The 21,811-nt window shown below is 43.4% G+C and overlaps 1 protein-coding gene across 1 annotated transcript in view; it reads left to right on the forward strand.

Moving 5' to 3' along the window:
- ENPP6 (ectonucleotide pyrophosphatase/phosphodiesterase 6) overlaps positions 1-21,417 on the forward strand; it is a 33,309-nt gene extending 11,892 nt beyond the window's left edge. Inside the window, exons 3-8 of the mRNA XM_009474816.2 lie at positions 5,059-5,170; positions 9,607-9,748; positions 10,778-10,957; positions 13,296-13,433; positions 17,453-17,576; positions 18,307-21,417. Coding sequence (XP_009473091.2) covers positions 5,059-5,170; positions 9,607-9,748; positions 10,778-10,957; positions 13,296-13,433; positions 17,453-17,576; positions 18,307-18,530 — 920 coding nt within the window. The 3' untranslated portion in view covers positions 18,531-21,417. The remainder of the gene's footprint in view (positions 1-5,058; positions 5,171-9,606; positions 9,749-10,777; positions 10,958-13,295; positions 13,434-17,452; positions 17,577-18,306) is intronic.
- The last annotated feature ends 394 nt before the right edge of the window (positions 21,418-21,811 follow it).

Raw genomic sequence — 21,811 nt, forward strand, 5'->3', positions numbered from 1 at the left:
GGACTCAAAGGCAGTCCAAGGGACTGGAGTTGCAGACTAGATATAATGGTTTGGATCAGCCCTGATAAAAAAGCTTCTTCTTATTGGAGATCACCCAAGTGACCCAACAGTAGGATATAGAAACTATACAAGAATGTAGAAATTCTTCTAAAGATTTACAAAAAGACTCTATAGACTATTCGTTTTTAACTACTAATGTAACTGCACTGAATAGGTATAATTATGTACTGAACAGATGTAACAGAGAGCTACTGAAATCCAAAAGAACAGTATCACTTTCCATTAAATGCCTTTGGACTTTACCTAGCTCCTTCATGTTGCCCTTTGAGCAGCATCTCCCAGGGAGAAGACACATGGGGCGTATACCTATGTATCCCTGTATACATATGTATACCCTTCACACTTATCTGTCTACTATTTCCAGCGGAAAATTGCAAGGAACAATAGAGCCTCCCTTTTCCCAGTGCTTATGCTGCCAAGTGTATGCATTGACTTTCTTATGACACAAAGGGGGAATTTTTTGCGTGGGTCTGGTATTTTAGCTGTGGACTGTGATGTGCACATCTGTCTGTCATTAATTATTTATCTGTGACAGATGACCTTTGGCAAAGTCATCAGTGCCTCAGGTCAGCAAACGCTTAAGCACATGCTTATTTTAAGGGTGTTCATGGTCTCAAAGGACACATTGGCCGTATGGGGTCAGGCACAGGGCGGGAAGCGGGGTGAAACGCAGAATTATTGAACTAAAATGCAGGGCAGCTGGGCTGCAGTAGGACTCCAGGTGTAACTGGAGTAAACAGAAGTCACCGCAAATGCAATAGTATTTATTACATTTTCCCTATATGATTTTTTTGAACTGTTTTCTAGTTCCATAGTAAGGATGTAATCCTTACTTCTAGATTTATTATTTTAAAGTTTTAATTCTTTAACAGGCATTTGACTGGGGAGCAATGCCAAACAAAATGAAAGAAAAAATAAGTGTTTAGTAACCAAGGTGGGTGAAGGTCCCACAGATGTTTGCACTGAGTACGATCTGCTATCAGTGATTAACTTTCCAGCCTGAGGATATACCGCTGCTTGCAAATCTGATAAAGATCCGAACAGGAAAAGTTTGGGAAACTGTTAATGGGAACAGCAATGTTCAGCCAAATTCATCACACTTTGTTCTGGAAGATGTTATTTTCTCTCTAGCCAGCAGCGAAGACAAACGAGACTGATCAAACATAGCAGAAACATGTTGCGAATGTCAGTGAGCTAATTCGCAGGGTTAACTTACACCACTGCCATTGCCTCCTCAGGGCCAGTTCCAAGCTTTGCGAAGTCTGAACCCAAAATCTGCTGCCTCATATTCTTCCCTATGTTCCTCTCTCATGCGTAGCCAATGCTTAAAGGAAGACAATACAGACCCCAGCAAACAGGGACACAGAGCAGGAGGGCTGTCAGATGCGAACACCCATCCATCACAGCTTTATCTGTGAGCCCAACATACATACAGCAAAGACAACTCATGGGCAGAATTCATCTGGGCTCTCCTGTCTCTAGAAGCAGAGGAGCCAAAATACCACCATGCCGGCGGTCTCAGCTGCTGCTTCTGCCGAAATACAAGTACTTGGCTTGCAGGGACATTTTTGTCCTTTCTTCAGGGTGTTTATTAGGAAGTTTCTGCTCTTCAAGGCATTCCTGGGGAAAAAGTCATGTATCCTCTGACTGATTGCTAAGTAAAACACAACACCTAACACCACAGAGGGGGTGAAACGTACAGCCTCACGCCTAGGTTGCCTGTCTGAAGCACTGCTGCTCCAGCGGATGGAGAAGCCCGAGAGGAGTGCGAGAGCATCCCGGTGGTACCACCAAAGTTGAAGTTTTATAGTGCTCCTCACACTCAGCCCGGTGGGTGATCTCACGCCAGACCCTCAAACTCCTTCATTTTCTGGCAGCCTATGTAACTGCTTCTGCTGAAGTGCAGTGACATCCTTTCTAAACACTGAAATGAAAGAAAGGGGGGAAAAAAAGACTCTAAACCCAACTTTTTGCCATTTAAACACAACATTTACCAGACCGTGGAGCTAGTCTGGAAAGTTTTCAAACCCTTCTGTTATGACATGAAGTGTCCAACTGTTAAATCAATGTTTAGAAATGCAATTTAAAGCTGGCAGAGGTTCAGGTCTCCATGTCAGATAGATAAAGAGGAGCCGATATATCACTGCGAAGGAAGTCCTTATTCCTGCTCCGCTAGTTCAGGTTTTTAAATAAAGGTTTAGCATCATACAAAATTGTGCAGAAAAGTATCTAACATTACATCTTAGTAAATACAGCTCATCTATTTATAGTTTAACCAAGAAAAACTTAACATTCCCTCTGTCTGGCTCCAAATCTTTTAAAATTTCCTTTCCCATAATATTTAAATGAGAAAATTTGCCATCTGTCCTGGCCTCTACCAAAATGAAATTTAAATATTACAGGGTCTTCATGGCCAGTATTTTGGAATTGTAACAAGCCTTAACATCAAAAATCCAATTTTAAGTTCTGTTCATCACAGAGGTTAAAAAAAAAATAAAAAAAATTAAAAGGAAGCTCTTGGTATCTAAGCAGCCTGAATTTTCAGTGTTACTGCCAATGAACTGCACACTTGAAGACCAATATTTAGTGGCTGAAAGGATTTCTAATTGTTGCTGCCTCTGCGGTCTTGTATGTCGTGCTCATCACTTGACAGTCTAGAAATAGCAAAGATAGCTGAGCAACTAAAATATCCCAGATCCCCAAGAGGTTAATGCTTCCAGATAAAATTATCTCATGAGTAATTCTGAGGAACATTAACTGAAAAAATTATAATCTGATATCAGTCTCTGAAGAGGAAAAAAGAGGCAAAATCGTCATATTAGTCATTGGCTATGAGCAATCATCCACCCGAACTAAAATACTAGGTGCTTCCAACACGTTTCTAAACGTGTCCTTAACTTCTTGCCTGGCTTTGGAGCCAATCTTTTCCCAGACTCAAGCGTCAGAGGAGAAATTGGCTCCAAAGTTCCTGTTCACTCCTAAAATAATAGCAAAGCTCATGGAGCTGAGGTAGCTGAAAGCCCATGTTTTGCTGCTGGTAGCACCCAGGACCTCATGCAAAAGACTGAAGCTGCACACCCTCAGGGCAAGGGGCAAGGGCTCCTGCTTCCTGGAGATGACTTCAGGTCATTCAAGGAATATGTTTTTTTGATGATTTGGTTAGGTAGCATCTGGGACCTGTCTCTGTTGCACAACGTAATTTCTTGAAGGTGCTATGTATAGATGTATAGAAGTTTTACTATGGGATGGTATGGAGAGTCAGTTCTTGTCAAGTAATCTACAGGCTGTTCATCCAGGTTGGAGATTACTTTCATGGTGGAGAGATAAACACTAAAGTATCTCCATGTAGAAAGGGGAAGACTAAGTAATATAAGTTTGGGGCAACGGGGGAAGAATGAAAATTGAACACCATCACACACTCCCACAATTTTTATAAAAACAAATATTAGATCAAGGTTCAAAATGATGTAAATATGTTTTTACAGAAAAGTAAATTAGTTGACTACATTTTCTGTTTATTATTGTAAATAATTAATTCTTAGAAACAATTAATCATAATAGATGGGGTCCCTTGAAACACACACAGAACATGGAGACCTGGGAGCTGCTACCATGGACCACTGGACGAAGACACTGAATCTGTCACATGTGCTAGGGCTCTTTCACTTTTGGAAAGGGTAACCTCCATCTGACTGGCTTTCTGCAAATCAATGAAGATTTTTAAAAATTTCCTAAACTTAAATATTTACGTTTTTCTAACCTTTCCTGGTACTCCTGAGAAGTCACAATCAGAAGTCTCTTAGCCAGCTTAGCCTGGAAGCGGTGTGCTTTTCCCTGTGTCCCAGTACTGCACCTCAGCGATGTGAGCTCATGCAGGCTGAGATGCAAGACACCAACAAATTCTCTTTACTGAGTGTCCCAGTAAGCAAACCACTGTAAATCATCTCTGAAAGTGGCTCTGCTTGCTCTAGTGCCCTCTCTGTACTTACACCTCCTGTGCAACCTTCTTCCCCTCCAAAGCAACAAGTCAACATATGACAGTCCTTAATGCCTATTCCTTTCATCCCAAAGGAGAAGCAAAGAGACCCAAATGAAGGCAGATTCAGGCTATGGCTTCGAGTTGCATTTTTGACCTGACTGTATTGCTGTATACAGAGGCCATTTTGCAAAAGATCTCTTTTTTTTTTTTTCTTCCTTGTGCCCCAGAAACATACCAGAAAATGCCTAACTGTGATGGGAGGACTCTGGGGCTCTCGAAAGATAATTTGCATGAATCCAGTGTTTCTGAAAGCACACTTCTTTTAAATATTAATGTTATTCAGCAGCATAGCAACCAGAGAGCAAAAGGGCAGAAAAACCCACAAAAACATGTTTTTGTGTGTTCAGGGCCATGTTCTCCTGTAGGATTTGTTGCCATAAATTTCTGGGCCACAAAACAGACTATTTTGCAAGGAAGGCTGCAAGTTACCAAGAGAGTTAATTGGTTTACACTGTTTTAATAAGACCTCCTGGGAAACAGATTTAATAGTGGAGTGCCAGTATCACATAATAAAATACAGTTTATAGAGGATATTACGACGTAAGATACAGCGTGTCTAACTGGAAAGTATTTGCTGAACTTTCAGGGAACAATATCTAAATCTATTATGTTGGAAGCCTGGAAATGAGGCTATGTGGCTGCAGTAGTTAAAATGAAAACAAGCTAGTGATTTAGGTGGAAACTGTCTGCCACGAGAGAATCGAGAGTTTTATTGCGGGAAGGTCACGCAGAGACCTTCCTTTTAGACAGGGAATAAAAGGATCCAATGTATGGTTTGCTACAAGCACTCGTCAAACCAACCTCTCTCCCCTTTTCCCTTCCTAGCCACAAGGTTTCCTGCAGGGAAGGTGTAAGGTAAGTAACGTCACAGGGAATTTACAAACCTGAACTTGGACCCCACGGTGTGGGGTCTGTGATCAAGGTGAAACAGCAGAGCTTACCACATTTTTCACTTGTAGGTTGTGAGGTCGAAATCCTTGGAGTCAGACCAAGTTATTGCCGCGAGTACTTCAGCGTCCCAACAGACAAAAACTTTGCGGATGCCATCAGCGATGCTCTCGAGTCTTTGCGGTACGTCACTAGACTGTGGTGTGCGGTCCGTCACTAGACTTCTGTGGTGTGGGGTTTCCTCTCTCAAGCATCAGTATTTGGGTTTACTATCAGCCTTGCTCTAGGGAGATTTTCAGGATTGGCTCCCAGGTAGGAAGATGGGGGCCGAGACTGCTTTATAGTACTGTCATAGAAACATGACCATAACAGAAATAGGCCCTTACATTAAGATCGGAGGGAAAGATGTGCTCCTGTTTTCATGTGCAGGTTACAACACAGAGCAGACATCCTGACTTACTATTTTTAATTTGCTGTTTCCAACAACTTCAAGATCAGTCTGTGAGTATCTGTTCACTGATCTGCAAGAGCAGACTTTGAAATGCTTGGATTTAGAGAGAGAACCTGGGAATTTGGAAATTCTGAAATTCAGCTCCAGTCACTTTTTTACCAGACCAATGCTTTGGCTCCTTCTGCATTTTAGAACATCTCAGGCACAATGATTTTGGAGCGGGCATTCATTTTGTGCAAATATGAGAACAGACCAGAACAGACCAGAACAGAATAGTTCAATTGGAAGGCACCTACAATGATCATCTAGCCCACCTGATGGGAATGATGGGAACGTATCTCAGACAACTCCTAGGAAAAACGTATGTTCCACACCCAGCTTTCCAGTTTCACTGTCTCTCAGCCAAACTTTAACAAGGGACAATTCCACATAGGTTGTAAAATCGGGGAAGATTGCACCGCCACGTGCGGAGCCAATGCCTTACCTTAGCTATAACTAAGCTTCCTCTTTAAAAACCTTGTTGGTTCCATAATTTATCCAATCCTAGGATACACTTCTACTTTACTACTTGCAAACTGCAATAGCGATTTGAATCTGAAAAGTTTCGTATTCAGATGCTGAGTGTTGATTTTTCCTTGAAATGAAGGCTCCAAAATGATGAGAGCGCTGCTGGAGACGTTGCTCCCCGTTGCACACTGGGTCCTGCTGCACAGATGCTCACAAATCACAGTGTCATTTACAGGATGGGGCTTAGAGAGAAGCTGTCTCAGAACATGTGAGACATTTGATCCTGAAATGATTTAGCTTAGATTGTAAGAAAGTTATCTGCATGTGACATGAGGAGGTCATATGTGCCATAGGAGGCTTTCTGGAGCTCCTGCGATACTTTTAATTCAGTGAATAAAAAAGGGAATGGAAAACTGAATACAGACAGCAGCTCTGACTTCTGGTGGAAACCCAGAATTACCATAGAAAGCTTTTTGGTCAGGTGTCATTTGGGGATGGGTCAAGACATGCTTGAAGCTTCCTGCCTGGTTTCCATGAAGCAAAGTGCGTAAGGCTGCTCAGGACGGTTTGCAGCTTTGTAATTGTGAACATGATTAAAAGCGAGGCACAAACTGTTAACAGCTCCAGCCCTTCAAGCTGCTCTTTTGGGTGGCTGGAGCCCATTGAAAACATTTCAATAGCTAATTCACCCACAGTCGCAAGGCTGCTTGATGCTGCCTTCAGTGGAAAAGAAGAAAAGGGCAGAGACATAACACTGTCGGTGGGGCAGCTCGCAAGAGGTAAAAGCTGATGATTTCAAGAAAAGAGCAAATCCTTACCACCGTGATGGCTGCTGTAAACACCAGCTCCAGCCTGCTGAAGAGCCCAAATCCTACAGATAGTCCTGGAGCTGCAGGAGGCCCAGTCTCTGGTATCCATTTACACACCATACCTCTTGAATTTCTGCCTGGGTTCCTTTTCTTTAAACTAAATGCGCTGTCTGCACCAAGGCAGGAAAGAGGAAAAAGGAACACTCGCCAATAAAATTAATAATCAGTTGTGGGTGTAAATACTGCAGGGACTTACAGTAAAAAAGGAGGGTAGAGAATGAACAGATTAAAAATCAGATAGGTTTTCCTTCTCCTTTTTCTCAATTAATCCTCTTTGTTTAGTCCTTTAAAATTTAGCAAACAATTTTCAGTGCTGCTGGGCCAGCCCATAAGTAGTAAAGCCTCTGAAATGCCTTTATTGTAGGCATATTCATTTAGCAGGAGTTAGCATCTTTGGGTAGAAGAGTCTTGACCTGCATCTTTTCATCATCATCTACATCTTTTGCAAGAGCTTCTGACTCTTGAAGCTGTTCAAAGGCTGGCAAATCCAGTGTGTTTTCTTTCCACACCCCAACTAATTGAAAAAGCCGGTCAGGCTGAAGCTGGCGCTAGCTGTATGTGGGAAAACAGCCTGTGGCAAGGGCAATCTGTCGCCTGGAGCAGTGCCTTGCTCAGTTGCCCTAATGGCAGGTATTAATGGTTAATGAACTGCACTTACGCTCCCGCTGTTAGCAAACCTTACAGGGACTTCAGGATAGAAAGAGTAAGCCCTTTATTGTGGCATGGTGGCCTAGGGGTTAACTTGAGTTTGGGCATGGGGAACGTCCTGACCCATCTTAACTTTACCAGGGTCAAAGGGAGTTTTATCTATGCTCTCTGCAAGGGCAGGAGTACCTAACTCAGCAGGGAGCCACTGAGCTCCTTTTGCAACCAAAGGAAACCATCCTTCGGGAACATTCTCCAGTCTCTTCAAGCAGGTGCTTTGAGACCGTTATTTAGACCAAAAATATTCAAAACTAAGTCAAGCACCCGTTTCTGGCAAGTAAAACTAAAACCTCCCTTATGTCTTTTCCACAGCTATAATTTAAGGGCTGTTGTAATCTACCTACCTTCCTGGACAGGCATCATGAAGTTTGCGTGGTACTTGCAAAGTGTGTTGATAAAATATAACCCTTTTTGGTATTGCCATTGATGCCATCCAGCTTTCTTCAGCAAGTTTCCTTAGCCATTTCTTTTGAAAGTTACTTTTGAAAGTTTGAAAGACAGATTACTTCTCCCATGCAAGTCATGATCAGAGATGCCTAGTTTTCTTAGGAAAACAGACAAAAAATGGAAACAAAGTCAAACTCAATCTTACAAGCACTGGATGTTCTGTAAGCACAACTCCTAAGCGTGCTGCATAACTGGAGCTTGTCCCACTGAAGTCACGTGCAAAGTTCAACATTCATCCTTACAGCACTGAGCCCTCACTGAGAAATCTCACCACAGCCTAAATAAGACCACTTGTTTTATGCAGTAAAACTCTTTCTGAGCTTCTATCTTGATCAAAATGATCATTTAGTTACAGGTGAGAAGACACAAAGCCGTCTTAGTAGCTAATTAATACAGGCATTGCAGCAGAAGAAAACTGTTTCAATAGGTTCAATGAGTGTGTATGCAATATATAGAAATTAGAGGGTTAAATTTTAGGAATTAATTTATGCTTAATACAGGTGGAAAGTAATGCTTAAAATGAAATTGGAGGGAGGGAAGGGCTGCTTCATTTGAATGATTTTAAAATCACAAAGAGTGAGAAAGAACACTGTTCTGCAGGACCAGCGGTGGAGAAATTCCCACCACAGCAGAGACCTTCAGCTTCCTACAGGACTGCTCCTCTGAGGCGTTCAGCAAACTTACAAATGCAAATGACAGACCCTAATTCATTCATCCAGTCCCTCACCTCTGATTTTTTCTCTTCTGTCTCACTCATTACACCAGACTACTCGGGTGTCTTTAATCAGAGAAGCTGGACCTGTCAGGACATCACACAAAGTCTTTCTGTAGGGATCTTGATCTGGATGAGGGCATGTATTATGGATGGCACACCCCGTCATATATTAAGTACAGTACAAAAAGACCGGTTTTGAACTTCATGAGCATAGATCTGCAATTTTATCCACATGACTGCTCTCAGGGAGCTTTACAGTGAACTGTAAAGTGGTCATGAAAATGTAATTAAGCACTGATGTATGTGCAGTCCTCGCTAATTAGGCTGAAGGCATTCAGTGCAGAAACCTGTGATCAGCTAAACCTGTGCAACTCTGAGATTACCTTAGTTTCCCTTTGGTCATATTCCTGAATAAAAACCCCATCTAAAATCTCACCCCAATTCATACCACTCAGGATTTTTTAAGGTCATGGAAGAGCCTGTCCTGAGTTGACCTTGGTGGTTTGGAAGACCCACACAGGAGAAAGCCAGAAGTGCCAAACTTTAATTAAAGCACATTTGACTGGTAATTCTCACAATCCTTTTAATAAGGGCACAGAAATTAGTATTTCTTCTGGGTCTTTCTTTGTCGTTAAAGGAAAAGCCACCTTCCTAATTTGAAGAGGTAGTAGAGGGCTGCCAGGCCAGCCTGTGCTTGCACATGGCAGTCTCTACCTGGCACCTCTGATGGGAGTCTCAAGCAAACTCAGGAGATTCTGGGTGTGAATAACAAGCCCAGCTGTATGACAGCAGATAGGAAAGCACAGGCTGGAAGCAGAAAATGGGGTTTTGTGACTTTACGTGCTGGTGAGGACAGTAACGCCAGCAGCCAGGAGGTCTCCATGTGCGTCAGCCCCTCACTCCTTCCCCTCCCTCCCACCTCCAGCAATGGAAGTGCCGAGATGGCCGCGGTGTACTACGAGCGCATCGATGTGGAAGGCCACCACTATGGCCCTTCGTCCCAGCAGCGGAAGAACGCTTTGAAGGAGGTGGACAAAGCCTTGAGCAACATGATCACGCTCATCAAGGTGAGTGGTGTCCGAAAACCCAGCTCCTTGGTGCATTTGGAAAAGGCTTTTAAAACTGCTCTTTGTGGCACTGCTGAGAACCTATTTAATGCCTGTTAATTGGATGCGTTGGCTGTAAGCTTTATTTCCTGAGAAACAGAGGCTACCGAGATCATGTAGAAGTCAAGGCACCAGTGCCCTGATTTTTATTTTCGTCAATGGCATTATAATCCTCCTAGTGGATTATTATATCAATAGCCCCGGGAAGCCATAAACCAATATACACGTTGCTCTGTTTATAACTTGTGTTGCTGGCTGGGCTTTATAGTAGGCGAACGAATCAAAACCACTTGCTTCCTAAGGTTTCTGGAATCAGACAATTAACTTTTATAGCGCTTTTTATGGCACCATTCAGAACTCTGTACTTTAAACTTTGTTTTAAAAAACATTATCTAAATGATTTTGCAGTGAGAAAAGGAGGATACAAAGCTTTTGAGTAAATATCAATTCTATGAATATTTCTGACAATGATAAATGCACATTGGAGTTTTGTATGTGTTTCAGTGAGGAGAGGACTATGTATTTCCAATTTCACTAAATTATAAAAGTTCTAATGCTAAGTGCTTGTGTTTGGGAGGGGAAGAGAGAAACACCTCTGCCACAGGTGGTACCATGACAAACTTTCTCTTCTCCAGCTCTTTTGGCCTACAGATGAAGAACAGTTGGATAAAATCCTGTCTAAGACCAACTGGGACAACTGGTTTGTGGGACTGGGATGTAGCATCTGGTTATTTAGCAGAGGGGTGGATTTATTTTGGAAAAATCTCCTTGGCACTAACCTCTCAGACTCTTCCAGGGCAGCAGATGAGAGTGGATGTCCACCATTACGAGTGGTGGCAAAGCACATTGCAGGGCATTTGCAGCCATGGTCCTTCTAGCCAACTTCCACTAAATCAGCGGAGGTCAAATGGGGATTAAAATTTTCCAGCGGGCGCAGACAGTGCAAAGCTCTTGCCTGGCCATAACGGCTGTCATGCACTTGCTTCACAGAGCAAGGGTCTTCAGCATGATGTCAACGTCCTCCTCTTCTCTGATCATGGGATGACAGACATCTCTTGGACGGACAAAGTGATTGAGCTGAAAAACTATATCAATATGAGTGATACCATACAAATGAAGGACCGAGGTCCTGTTGTGAGCCTCTGGCCAGCTCCAGAGAAGCATGCACAGGTAAGTACAGCTTATTTGTATTTATTTAGTTTTGTGTTTCCTTGGTTTTTATGACAATTGTGTCTTTTGTTTGCTCACAACATCCAAATCCCACTCTCAGAGATGTGTGTAAAAATCAGCCTGAGGCTCTTATTGGGAGTCAGACTTGGCTCCTGTGACACTCTTGTGACGCTCATTTCTGAAGGAAAGTCACACCAGACAAATTAAAACCCATGACCTTTCACCATTATTTGGCAGAGATACGTGCTTTCAAACCCCACCATTGTGTGCTTCTGAAAAACAGCTAAAACATTTTAGCTCAAAATAAATTTTTAGGGTTTTATATATATATTAGTCAATTTATTGACACTCTAGCTGGGATTTTCAAATGATCTGGAGTAGGTCAGGCATTCATATTCCAGTAAATTCCCATAGAGTTTCAGGAATTATCTCCATTAGACCAGAATTACAAAAAATAACTTTTTTTACAATATTCTCCTTTGAAGAATGTTGATGAATAAGCACGTTGGATTGAATCAACCATAAAAGCCCAAGGCTAGAACTGCAGGATTTTGAGGGACAAATTAAAACAATACAGAAAAAAATTTGGAAACCACTTGAAAAGAACGAAAATGCAGCATCTGTAACTAATAGACTAGTACATTATAGTTTAACCAGAAACCAATGCTTGAGAAGTCATTATTTCTATCCTCAGAATATAGATGAGCAGATGTACAAAATGTGCAGTCCATGCTCCAGGTGAATAATTTTGTTTTCTATATTATATTTTAGCCTGTTCCAGTATATTGTAGCTTGTGCAGTTTTTTTGAAGAGGATATTTGCTAATTTTTGCACCCAAACAGGCTCTCCAGGAATTGTATAGCTGTGATATTGTGAACATTTCAAATTAGTGCCAGAATTGAAAGTCATCTTAGAGGCATGCATAAGCAATTCACTCAAAGCTCCTGCAGGGGATCACAGTGTTTATATATCCTCTCCTCTGCCTTAACTCAGCGATCCCTCTTTTTGTAGGCCAGACCTTCAAACAAGGGCAAGTATAAGTTGTGACTTCACTCAGACGTGGGGTTTCATCCGACAAAGCTCTTAAGCACATGCTTCTTTCTCATTAAACAGCCTAATATCCCTAAGGAGAATAAAGTACAATGCCTTGCACCATGGTTTTGTTTTCTCCCTTAACTTCTTTTTAGGACTTCTTACTGGAGTGCTGCTTTTTTAAGTGAAATAAAGTTGACTTTCTGTTTCCTAATAGCCAAATTCCTCTATTCTTAATTCACTTTAAAGAGCCACGTTTAGGAATTAGATCATATCATAACATAGCGGTTATTATCTTTAAGAGTTACCCCCTTTTGAAGCACCAGAAGTACTGGTGAAACACCAGGACCACTCTCTAGTCCAGGTGATGGTGGGAAGGTCTGGCTGAGTTGCACCATCACACCCTGGTGCCATCCTTATGGCGACTGCTTATCAACGCAAGTCTCTTGCACGCATATACACACAAGGGGGCTTAGCTAAAAGGCTAGTGAAGGACCTTTCATTCTTTGCAGAATCAAGCTATTTATTCCTGAAGGTTATTTATATTTAGGCAAAAGAGTGACATACATCCTGGGAACTCCAGTAACTGCCTTCTTTATGGCATATGAACACCTTCTTTAGGCATTTAAAATATTTTTCTGAATAATTCGGGGTTTAACCGCATTTGTGTGATTATATTCCAGACAGTATGATTAATATTAAAAAAACACTTGCATGGCATTGTGCCATAGGCATCGGCATTGGCTGATTAATCTCACGGCATCCTTATGAAACAGATAACTAAGCACTATCAGTCCCTTTGATAGGGATTGACTGGTTACATATAAGAAACAGAGGTGAGGTGATATTAACTGTTCACTCAAGAGCACAAAGAGGGAATGAGTGGCAGAGGCCAAAGGCAATATCCCTTTTCTGCAGCTGTACCCAGTCCACATGGTGCCTTCGAGCATCTTTCCCCACTTAGCTTACTGTCTTCCGTGATGGTTTGGGTTCTCCTGGTCTGTCTCTGTAGGCTGATATACTCACATGCATACATTTGTGAGTGCATGTATTATAAATATATATAATACATGAATTCATGCATTCCTATGTGTTTATGATCCAACTTTTCAGAACCTCCTAAACCACATAAGCAGATTTTGCACAGCCATCATCTTTGGACCAGCAAAGTCCCAGTTTGCATGTGCTGATAAAAAGCCATTAAAGTGGATTAGCCGTTTTACAAATTCAGGTGTTTCCATGTACCTATAGGTGCATATATGGTCTTTACAGCCATATGGTGTCCTAACATTTGCTTTCTTTGCAGATATATCAAAAATTGAAAGCTGTGGAACACATGCACGTTTATAACAAACAGGATATTCCAGACAGGTTTTTCTACAAAAAAGGAAAATTTGTGTCTCCTCTAACTCTCGTGGCCGAGGAAGGATGGTTCATAGTAGAGGTAAAGTATAGAAGCAAAATACTTAGACATGATTGTGAAAAGGTGCAATATATGAAAACAATACGAAAAATGTACAATTCTATGCTGGGCATTGAGTTAAAGTGTTACATCATTTACTTGGGCTGACTACAAAACTAATGTCAAATATTGCTTTGTGCTTAAAAGAGCCTAAAGGCATGGCAGCTATGCTGAAGGTAGACAAAGCTAAATAGTCAAGATGGTTCTTTTTTCTGCATTGTCATGAAGCAGGAGGAGTTTTTGTATTTCCCATTCCAGTTCTGTTGCTTTCCTCCTCTTCCTCCTGCCCACCTACCTTCGTCTCAGACACAAAAAGAGTGTTTCCATTTCAAAACCTTACTATCCCTCCATTCAGCAGTACTTTGTGGCAACTTTTCCTTCTGCCTGGCTTCCCACCCACCAGACTGTCCTAAAAACGCCCTGTTTCTCCCAAGCCCTCCAGTCGCAAAAAGGTCAGAGGGGGTTTACTCCTCAGAGATACCCAGTGCACACACTGAAATCTGAGAGCTTGTCAAGCAGAGAATTGATTAGACTTGCACGTGAAGAGATTTTTTCATACTAACTTATTTTGTTAATATAAATTATTGTTGTTGTTATTATTTTGCACTTGTATCGCTACTGAGCATCTCCACATTACAGATAGATACTAACTGCACCTCACCACAGCTCAGAGGGTGAGGCAACTTATATATCTTCTAAGTGGGTAAACTGAGGAACAGTACTAAGTGATTTGCCCAAGGCCATACATTAAGTCAGTAAGTTGGCGACAGAACCAAGGAGTCCTGGGTTTTTTCAGTGTCCCAGCATAGTCATTGCCCATCATTGCCTTGCAGATAATTGTAACTCATTTGAGCATCTTCTTTCATGACCCTCAGAGCTACTGTTCACCAGGCTTTGCTCGAGATGGTCCACACCACCCCATTTCTCACTAGCTAACATGACTTTAGGATAATGATTTCTACAGCTGAATAAAAATGCACCTCTAAAAAACCTCAATTGCTTTTGAGTATGGATGGGTAAGCACCACATTTCTGGTTAAAAAAAAATTATAAAAAAGCCAGACTTAAGATTCAGACACGTAAAATAGGAATCTGAAACATTTTTGCCAAAATGATTTTTTAAAAAATTACAACTAAACTCTTTTGTACAGAAGTTCAACACAGAACATTTTTACATCTTCTGTAAAAAAAAATGCACTTTAAAAAAAATCATTGAAACTCTGACAAACCTTAATAACAGTGCAGCAAACACTGCTGCTATGGTAATTATTTCTGTCTCTCTGCCCATTCCTTCCCATTGTTTCTGATTTTTAAGAATGTCCTCTCATTAATGCTGTCAGATTTTCCTTCTCCTCAGTACATTTTCATTATCTGTGAATGGGATATGAAAATGAAAGTTTCCTGTCATATTTTTTTAAGCAATAATTGAGCCTTCTATTATACTTCCTGCCCAAACCACCGAAGAGAGTATGTTCAGCTCTTCCCTATCATGCTCACGGGGTGTTTTAACTCTCTGTTGGCTAGTGGATAGCTATAAGCTGTTTGAAAAAGGGGAATTTTTTTTTTTGAGAGAGAGACAAAGGGGATGTATCTAGAAAGTTGGTTGCTTTTTTTTTTTTTTTTTCCCCAGCGAGGAGCATAGGAACAAAAGCCCGCTCACATTTTGGTTAAAGCAGGATGAGGAGGGATTTCATGCACCTCCAGCTATATTGAAGCTGGTCTGCTATTATCTTGTTCCCTCCACATGAGCGAGTGGTCCCCGTCCTTTGAGCAGAATTTCCCCCAGCTGCTCTCCTGTGTACAACAACGCCGTTAGCCCTCAGGGCTGCGTGCTCGCCCTATACCCATCCCAGTGTACTTTCCCAAGTTTTAGGGCACAGTTGCTGTACAGCTTCTAAACATGCAGATGCAGGGGAAAGTCCATCGTCAGCAGTCCCAGACACACCTGCTTCATCTTTGAGGAGCAGCGCTAGCCCAGGCTTAGGCTGAGCATGAAAAATGAATGTCTCAGTTGAGTCCTCTGTCCCATTTGGGCTTGCCAAGGCAGGCACATCAGGGTGCTGCCAGCGCCCTGGCCCCAAAGAAGCCCCAGGACTTTGTGGGGTTTGCTGTAAGGCAGAGCCTGATGCTCTAGAAGGGCAGCTCTGAGATGCTTGCACAGCCCTTTCCCTCAAGCTACTGCTGTTAACGGCTCCGTTTCGTGAGCTCTCACTCCAGCTGCAGTTGTCAAAGAAAGTAGTATGTTTTCTGACCAACTAGCAGCAAAAACAATGGAAAAGACTGCACATCAAGCTGCGAGTAGGTATCTCCTGGTGTCTGGGGTGATGGAAAGGCACGCTGCCTCCTGCATTTGACATTGCTGGGGAAGCAGCTGAGTCCACGACAACTGACAGGACTGTGGAGGGCTGTAGCTTCAGCAATGTCATGATACTGCCAAAGAAACACCGCAAATCAGATGTGACTTGGCTTGTCTGGAGCTGGTGCTAACAAATGCTGTACAGGTTGCCTAATGGTGAGCAGCCCAGTGACAATTAGTCCCCAGGAACCGCAGTAAGCAGAGCCTCAACGTAAGGAGGTGCTATGGTAGGAAGAGGGGAAGGAGTCTGTTTGCTCCTTGACTTGCTCTGAGCACTGTCAGTGAAATAGATAGGGACAAGGAAAGAGATTTAATTTGTCAGCTAAAATTGTTTAATTATCTGGTACATCTGCTGACTATTACATATGAAGAAACACAAGGGATACTCTGGGGGTTCCCCTGGAAAGCAGTCAGAAGAGCTACACCTCATAGCCATAATCATTGCCATCCTCAGTGCTCTGGCACGTGGTCAATTTTCTTCTTGGGCAGAGGAGGAAAACAAAAATAAGACAAAATAAATGTTTGTAAAAGGAAAGGGATCCTCAGTCAATCTGCTTCACCATCTGCAGGGGCTGCCGCACCACTCGCCCAGGGTGGGAATGTGGGAGACTCTGTTGGGACATCTTCTGCGCTCCTGTGACAAGTGTGAAGCCCAGACCTGTCCGCTTTAGCTCCTCCTCTGTAACCATCGGATAAATTAATGCCAGGGGTCTAACAAACTGTCAGCTGATGTTCTTCATCTAAGTGAAATTCCTGCCATAGTTTTGGGGATATCTGGAGCGTCCCATCTGCTGCCATCCCTAGGGAACATGGGACAAGAGAAACTCACGGAGAGGGTTGGTCCAGCATTTTGAGCAGCCCCTAGGGACCGCTGCTCCCGAGTGGGCCAGGATATGGCACTATTGTAGGCAATTTGGCAAGAGCTGTTAATACAGAGCAGGAGAAAGTAAAGAAGGAATTTAAAAGTATGACTTAAGTGCAATAAGGGCAAGGAAAAACAAGAATTATGATGACAAATTATTAAAGCATGGACACTGAGCAGGGAGAGCAAACTGAGAGTGGTCTATGCCAGGGAGAAGGGGACCATCTTAGGTCTGAGCCTGCGTTCCCTGGAAGGAACCTCATTGCTTTAATACTAAAACAAGCAGGGAGAAGAAATAATAATAATTAGAAAGTATATAGTAGGGGTGATATTTGTATTGTTTAGGCTGACTAGTCAAACAGAGCAAAAATGGCTTCTTTTTCTATGGTGTCAATGGCATGTCAGGCAGAACACCACACCATCAAATCCACGGGAGTGCGTGGGGCCAGGTGGGAGAGCAGAGCTGCTAGCATGCAGTGGGAGAGGGACACCAGCTTGCTTACACACGTCACGTACGGCTGTGATACTTTGTGCTCACACCAGAAATTTAGATGAGTGAGAGGCAGAAAGTTGTCCTCCCCACTCAGCCAGGAGATGGCTACTTGCCGAGACCGCAAAGCTGGGGGTCACTCCTCCTGGTGATGAGCCCCTGTGCAGCTGATGGCACAGTGTGGGGGCCAGATGGGGTGGTACAGCACACGGAGACACGGTGCGGCACACCACGGTGCCCCATGGCACACCACGCACAGCCGGGCACTAACTGCACTCTGCTGTCATCGCCCAGAGCAGGGACAAGCTGCCATTCTGGGAGAACGGGACGGGGAAGAAGGAGGCCTGGCAGAATGGCTGGCACGGCTACGACAACGAGCTGATGGACATGAGAGGCTTCTTCCTCGCGTACGGGCCAGGTACAATGCCACCGTCCCTGGTGTCCCACTCCCCTTGCAGTCCCATGGCCCCTGCCCCAGCATGTCAGGACCCTGATGCGGCACTCTGCGACACCTAAAAACTACAAATAGGTGGCAGGATTTCCTCACTACAGCTGGATGCTGGGAAGGTTTCTGGCTCTATATCTGTTTTATAGCTGGAGAAACAGGGCAGAGAGACATGAAGGGATTTGGTCAGCCCCTCTCCAACGTCCCAGTGCATTAACTCTATCCCTTTGCCCTATTTTCCAAGACTGGCGTAAATTTTTAATTCTATTTGAAACACGTGAATTCTCCTTTTGTTGGTGGATTCGGACTCACTATCGCAGAGCACTTTCTTTGGGAAGGTTGCAGCGTACCTCACCCACCTGTCCGATGGGCAGACACAAACCCCCTGACTTCCATTTCATCAGTGGAAAACACTGCCGAGCACCAGGCTGCAGCTGCAGACAGGAGGGAAAGCACAGCCAAATGTGCCATGCAATTATTTCAGGCTATTAAATCTACTAAGCATACACAGTAAAGTAGCTCCTGTACTTCATAATTTAATTAAATTTTCTTTTTTAGTTTTTAGAATAATATTGGACTAGAAGTAAAAATAATTAACTAAAACATTTTCCTGAGCTATGTTACCACTCAGTGCCCCATGTTTCAGGAGCTGAGCCCCAAGCCATACAATGCCAACTCCTCTCTCTGCCTGTTTTCCCTGCAGATTTCCGATCCAACTTCCGAGCGCCTCCCATCAGATCCGTGGATGTTTACAACATCATGTGCAGCCTGGCAGGAATACAGCCGCTGCCCAACAATGGCTCCTGGTCCAGGGTGGAGTGCATGCTCCGAAACACGGCCCCCTTGGCACCGCTCCCCCCGCGCAGCAGCTGCACCCTGGCGCTGGCTCTGCTGGCCCTCTTTGCCAGGCAGATCTCCTTACTGTGATCCCCGAACAATGTCGGTCAGTGTCACCAGCAACTCCATCCTTCCCCCCCCCGCCCAAGTTCTTCATTTGAATAATAACTTCATTAATAGAGTGCTGCCCCCCGCTCCTCTGTCATGTTCTGCCAGGCGTGAATCTGACCCATCCTGCTTTTACAGTGGTTATAACATGAAGCCAGGTTTTGTGCTGCTCTAAACACAGGCAGCAAAGTCGGGGTCACTACTCGGGATTTAAAGCACTGGCAACGAGAGCAGAATCCCAGCCGGCTACCCGCAAAATTTTCCGATGGGTGCATGTGGAGATCTCTGAGCATTAAACACATCTTACCCCAGCATCTTTAACCGAGAGGCTCACCCTGGCTTCCAGCGGTGAGAAGCTCAGGGGTGGAGACAGACCTCTGTGCATTTAACTGGGTTCTTTCTGATCCACTCCTTCATCTCCAGCTCCACCACCAGCAGAGCCCCACCTTCTCTTTACAGCACTAGCCAGGCCCCATCTAGACTGACCCGTTCTTCAAAGAGCCAAGCACTTTGCTGAGCCATCATAATGCCGAGAGAGGTGGATCGGCAGGAGAGCAGTGAAGGCAGCCTACTTCTCTGAGCCTTTCCTTCTTCATTTTCCCCAAAGCGAGCCCTGGCCCTGCACGCCTCCACGGCTGGGCTTTGCTCACAGACTGCAGCTGGGGGGAAAGGGGAGAGCGATAGAAATCCTCCACTTCAAAACCAGGAGGAAAGCAAAACGGCATCTGGACACACAGGGGTCAGGAAAAAGTAGGATGAGGAAGCCTGGCATTTAACAGCCTCTCTGCTTTTCCTGGTGGAGATAATATCATCTGCTCAGGTTTTGGGTTTTTCTACCCAATTGCGTTTCGGAAGGTTTTTCAACACTTACTGCTTTTCTACCAGCTCTTGCTCTCTACGCCTCTGCCCAGCGAGCAACATATTCCCCTTTATTCTGCAGCAGGGAGAGAGGTCTACACTGATGGATCTCCCACCCTCTCAGTTAATCCTAGCTAATATTTCCACCACAGGCTATCAAGCCCAAACAAAGTTGTAACAGTCAAGTTAAACAGCAGGAGAGGATGGAGCTGTTGTCAGAGGTAATACCTCTGAAGGTTAAGTCAAATGGATGATGTAATCCTGAAAACATCAACATGGCAGATATATTAAATCCCTGAAAAACCTGATTTTGCCGCTACTCGTTCACTCCAGCACAGCCATGGATCCACCTTGGGGTGATGTTCAACACGGGGCTGGCAGCCAAGCCACCCCCACAGTCTGTTAGCTCAGAAGATTAATTTCACTTAATTGTTAAATCGTCTAGTTGTCACAGCCCTTGGTGTTACACACTGGGATGGATAGACGCATGCCGTGGCGGGTCATTAGAAAGGTGTTCCTTTTTACATCATTACATTTCTGCTGTGAAATAAGCTCGTCTAAAACAGGGCTGTAAGGGTCTGATCCTGCAAAATGTCCTCCTCTCTTCGGGAGGCTGGGGCCTTCGGCAATGCCTTCGGGAGTGCTCAGCGCTTTCTCTGATATACCTCTGGACCAGGAGCTTTCCATGACAAACTGCCTTTGGAAGGATTTAGGTCCCTCCCTATGCAAAATAAACACTTAGGACTTCTTATTCCTGTGGATCCAGAGTCAAGCACGATCCGGGTATGTGTGGTAGAGTGAGTTTAAGGGTGAATGATTACACTGTGGGGAAAAAAAACCCCACCAAATTAAACTTGACAAAAGACTTCTGTAATAGCTGTAAAGATTTATGTAATGTGTTTTTAAAGCTCAAGTGAACCATCAAATCAATTGGGGAAAAAAAAGGGAGAAAATCAGTCTTTGTTATTAGACTGTTGAGTATAAAAGGCAATTTAGTGCTTTCGAAGCATTTGCAAGTAGCTGTAAAACAAGCACCTATTGTTCAGAGTTCCCTGTTGCTCTTTAATGGACCAGGCTCAATGAATTCACTGGAGCACAATTTTAAAGCAAAAAAAATTATCAGTATACAAGATAACCAAATTACTAAATTACCAAGTTTTGTTTGAAAATCAACAGGATAGATAACAGTCAATACCTGCTAATCCCTCCATAGCCTGCCATTTTAAACCGAAGGTCCTCTTACAGAAGAAAAGATCCTAAAAGCATAAGGCTATATTCACATTCTCAATTATACAAACAGAAATTGGAAATAACAAATCGGGTTCATTGAGTTGTTCCAGGGATGGGCCGTGCCACACAAAACCAGCGTTGGTCCCTCAGAGTACTTTGTGTAACTTATTTTCGTCAGTGTCCACATGCAAATACCGCAGAGTAAATCTAATTGCAGTAGGATTTGTTTGACCTTAATGCAAGCATTGTGTGTGTGGCAATACATCACAAAAGGTACTTGATCTGTAAAAGGGAAATTTGACAGTAGACCTACAAGAAGCTTATTAGCTTCAGGAGAACTACAGCTGATTATTGTTTGAGAAGTGCATCTTCTTCATAAATGTTGTACTTCTGAATCAGTTCACGTTCTCATTCAAAAAAATCAAGTGTCTTGACTCTCGCCTATTTTTCTGTATACTATGCAACGGAGGTGGGTGTATTTTAAAACCTATTTCTGAATGATGTTTTTAAACAGTGACTGTTTGTGAATGAGTGAATAATTCTAAGAATGGTGTAAGAAAAAATATGCATCTTTTTGTAAATACTACAAGATTTTTTGGGGAAAAAAAAAAACCCACCCCTGTAACACCTTGCCTTTCTTGTTTGATTGCTGCATCGAAGTGTGATAAACAGTGTTTGAAGCTTGTGCTGATTAATCATCAGAAAGATGAATGATAACATTGTTTAGAAATGGCAAAGTTGTCAGCATGTAAATTAGGGACATTAAATACATCACACAAGATACTGTAGCTTGTATACGCAGTCCTTTTTTCCGGCTGTATTTCAATATTTAACCTTTTGAACATCCGTCCAGGGACATGTAATTCACACTAGCAAATGGTGATGACAAACCATTTTGCTCTCCTGAGAGGCGAGCCTTGGATGCTCTCTGCAGACCCACTTCTCCAAGCCCACCTTGTTACCATCACATCAGCTGCTTGCGCAGGAGTCGGGCGCATCGCCAGTGGTACGGGGGTTCAGTTGGTTCGGGCTTTCCGGAGCCCGCACGGTACACCCCGCTTCCCTGCACGGGGCGGTGCAAACAGCAACAAGACCTCAAAAACCAACACCAAGGGCCTCAAGGACAAGGGGCCCTGCTCCTGCTTTGTGCTCCACAAACCAACAATGATGTTCAT

This window comes from Nipponia nippon, unplaced genomic scaffold (assembly GCF_047370975.1).
Source record: "Nipponia nippon isolate SJK-2023a ecotype South Korea unplaced genomic scaffold, ASM4737097v1 scaffold_6, whole genome shotgun sequence".
Taxonomy (NCBI): Eukaryota; Metazoa; Chordata; class Aves; order Pelecaniformes; family Threskiornithidae; genus Nipponia; species Nipponia nippon.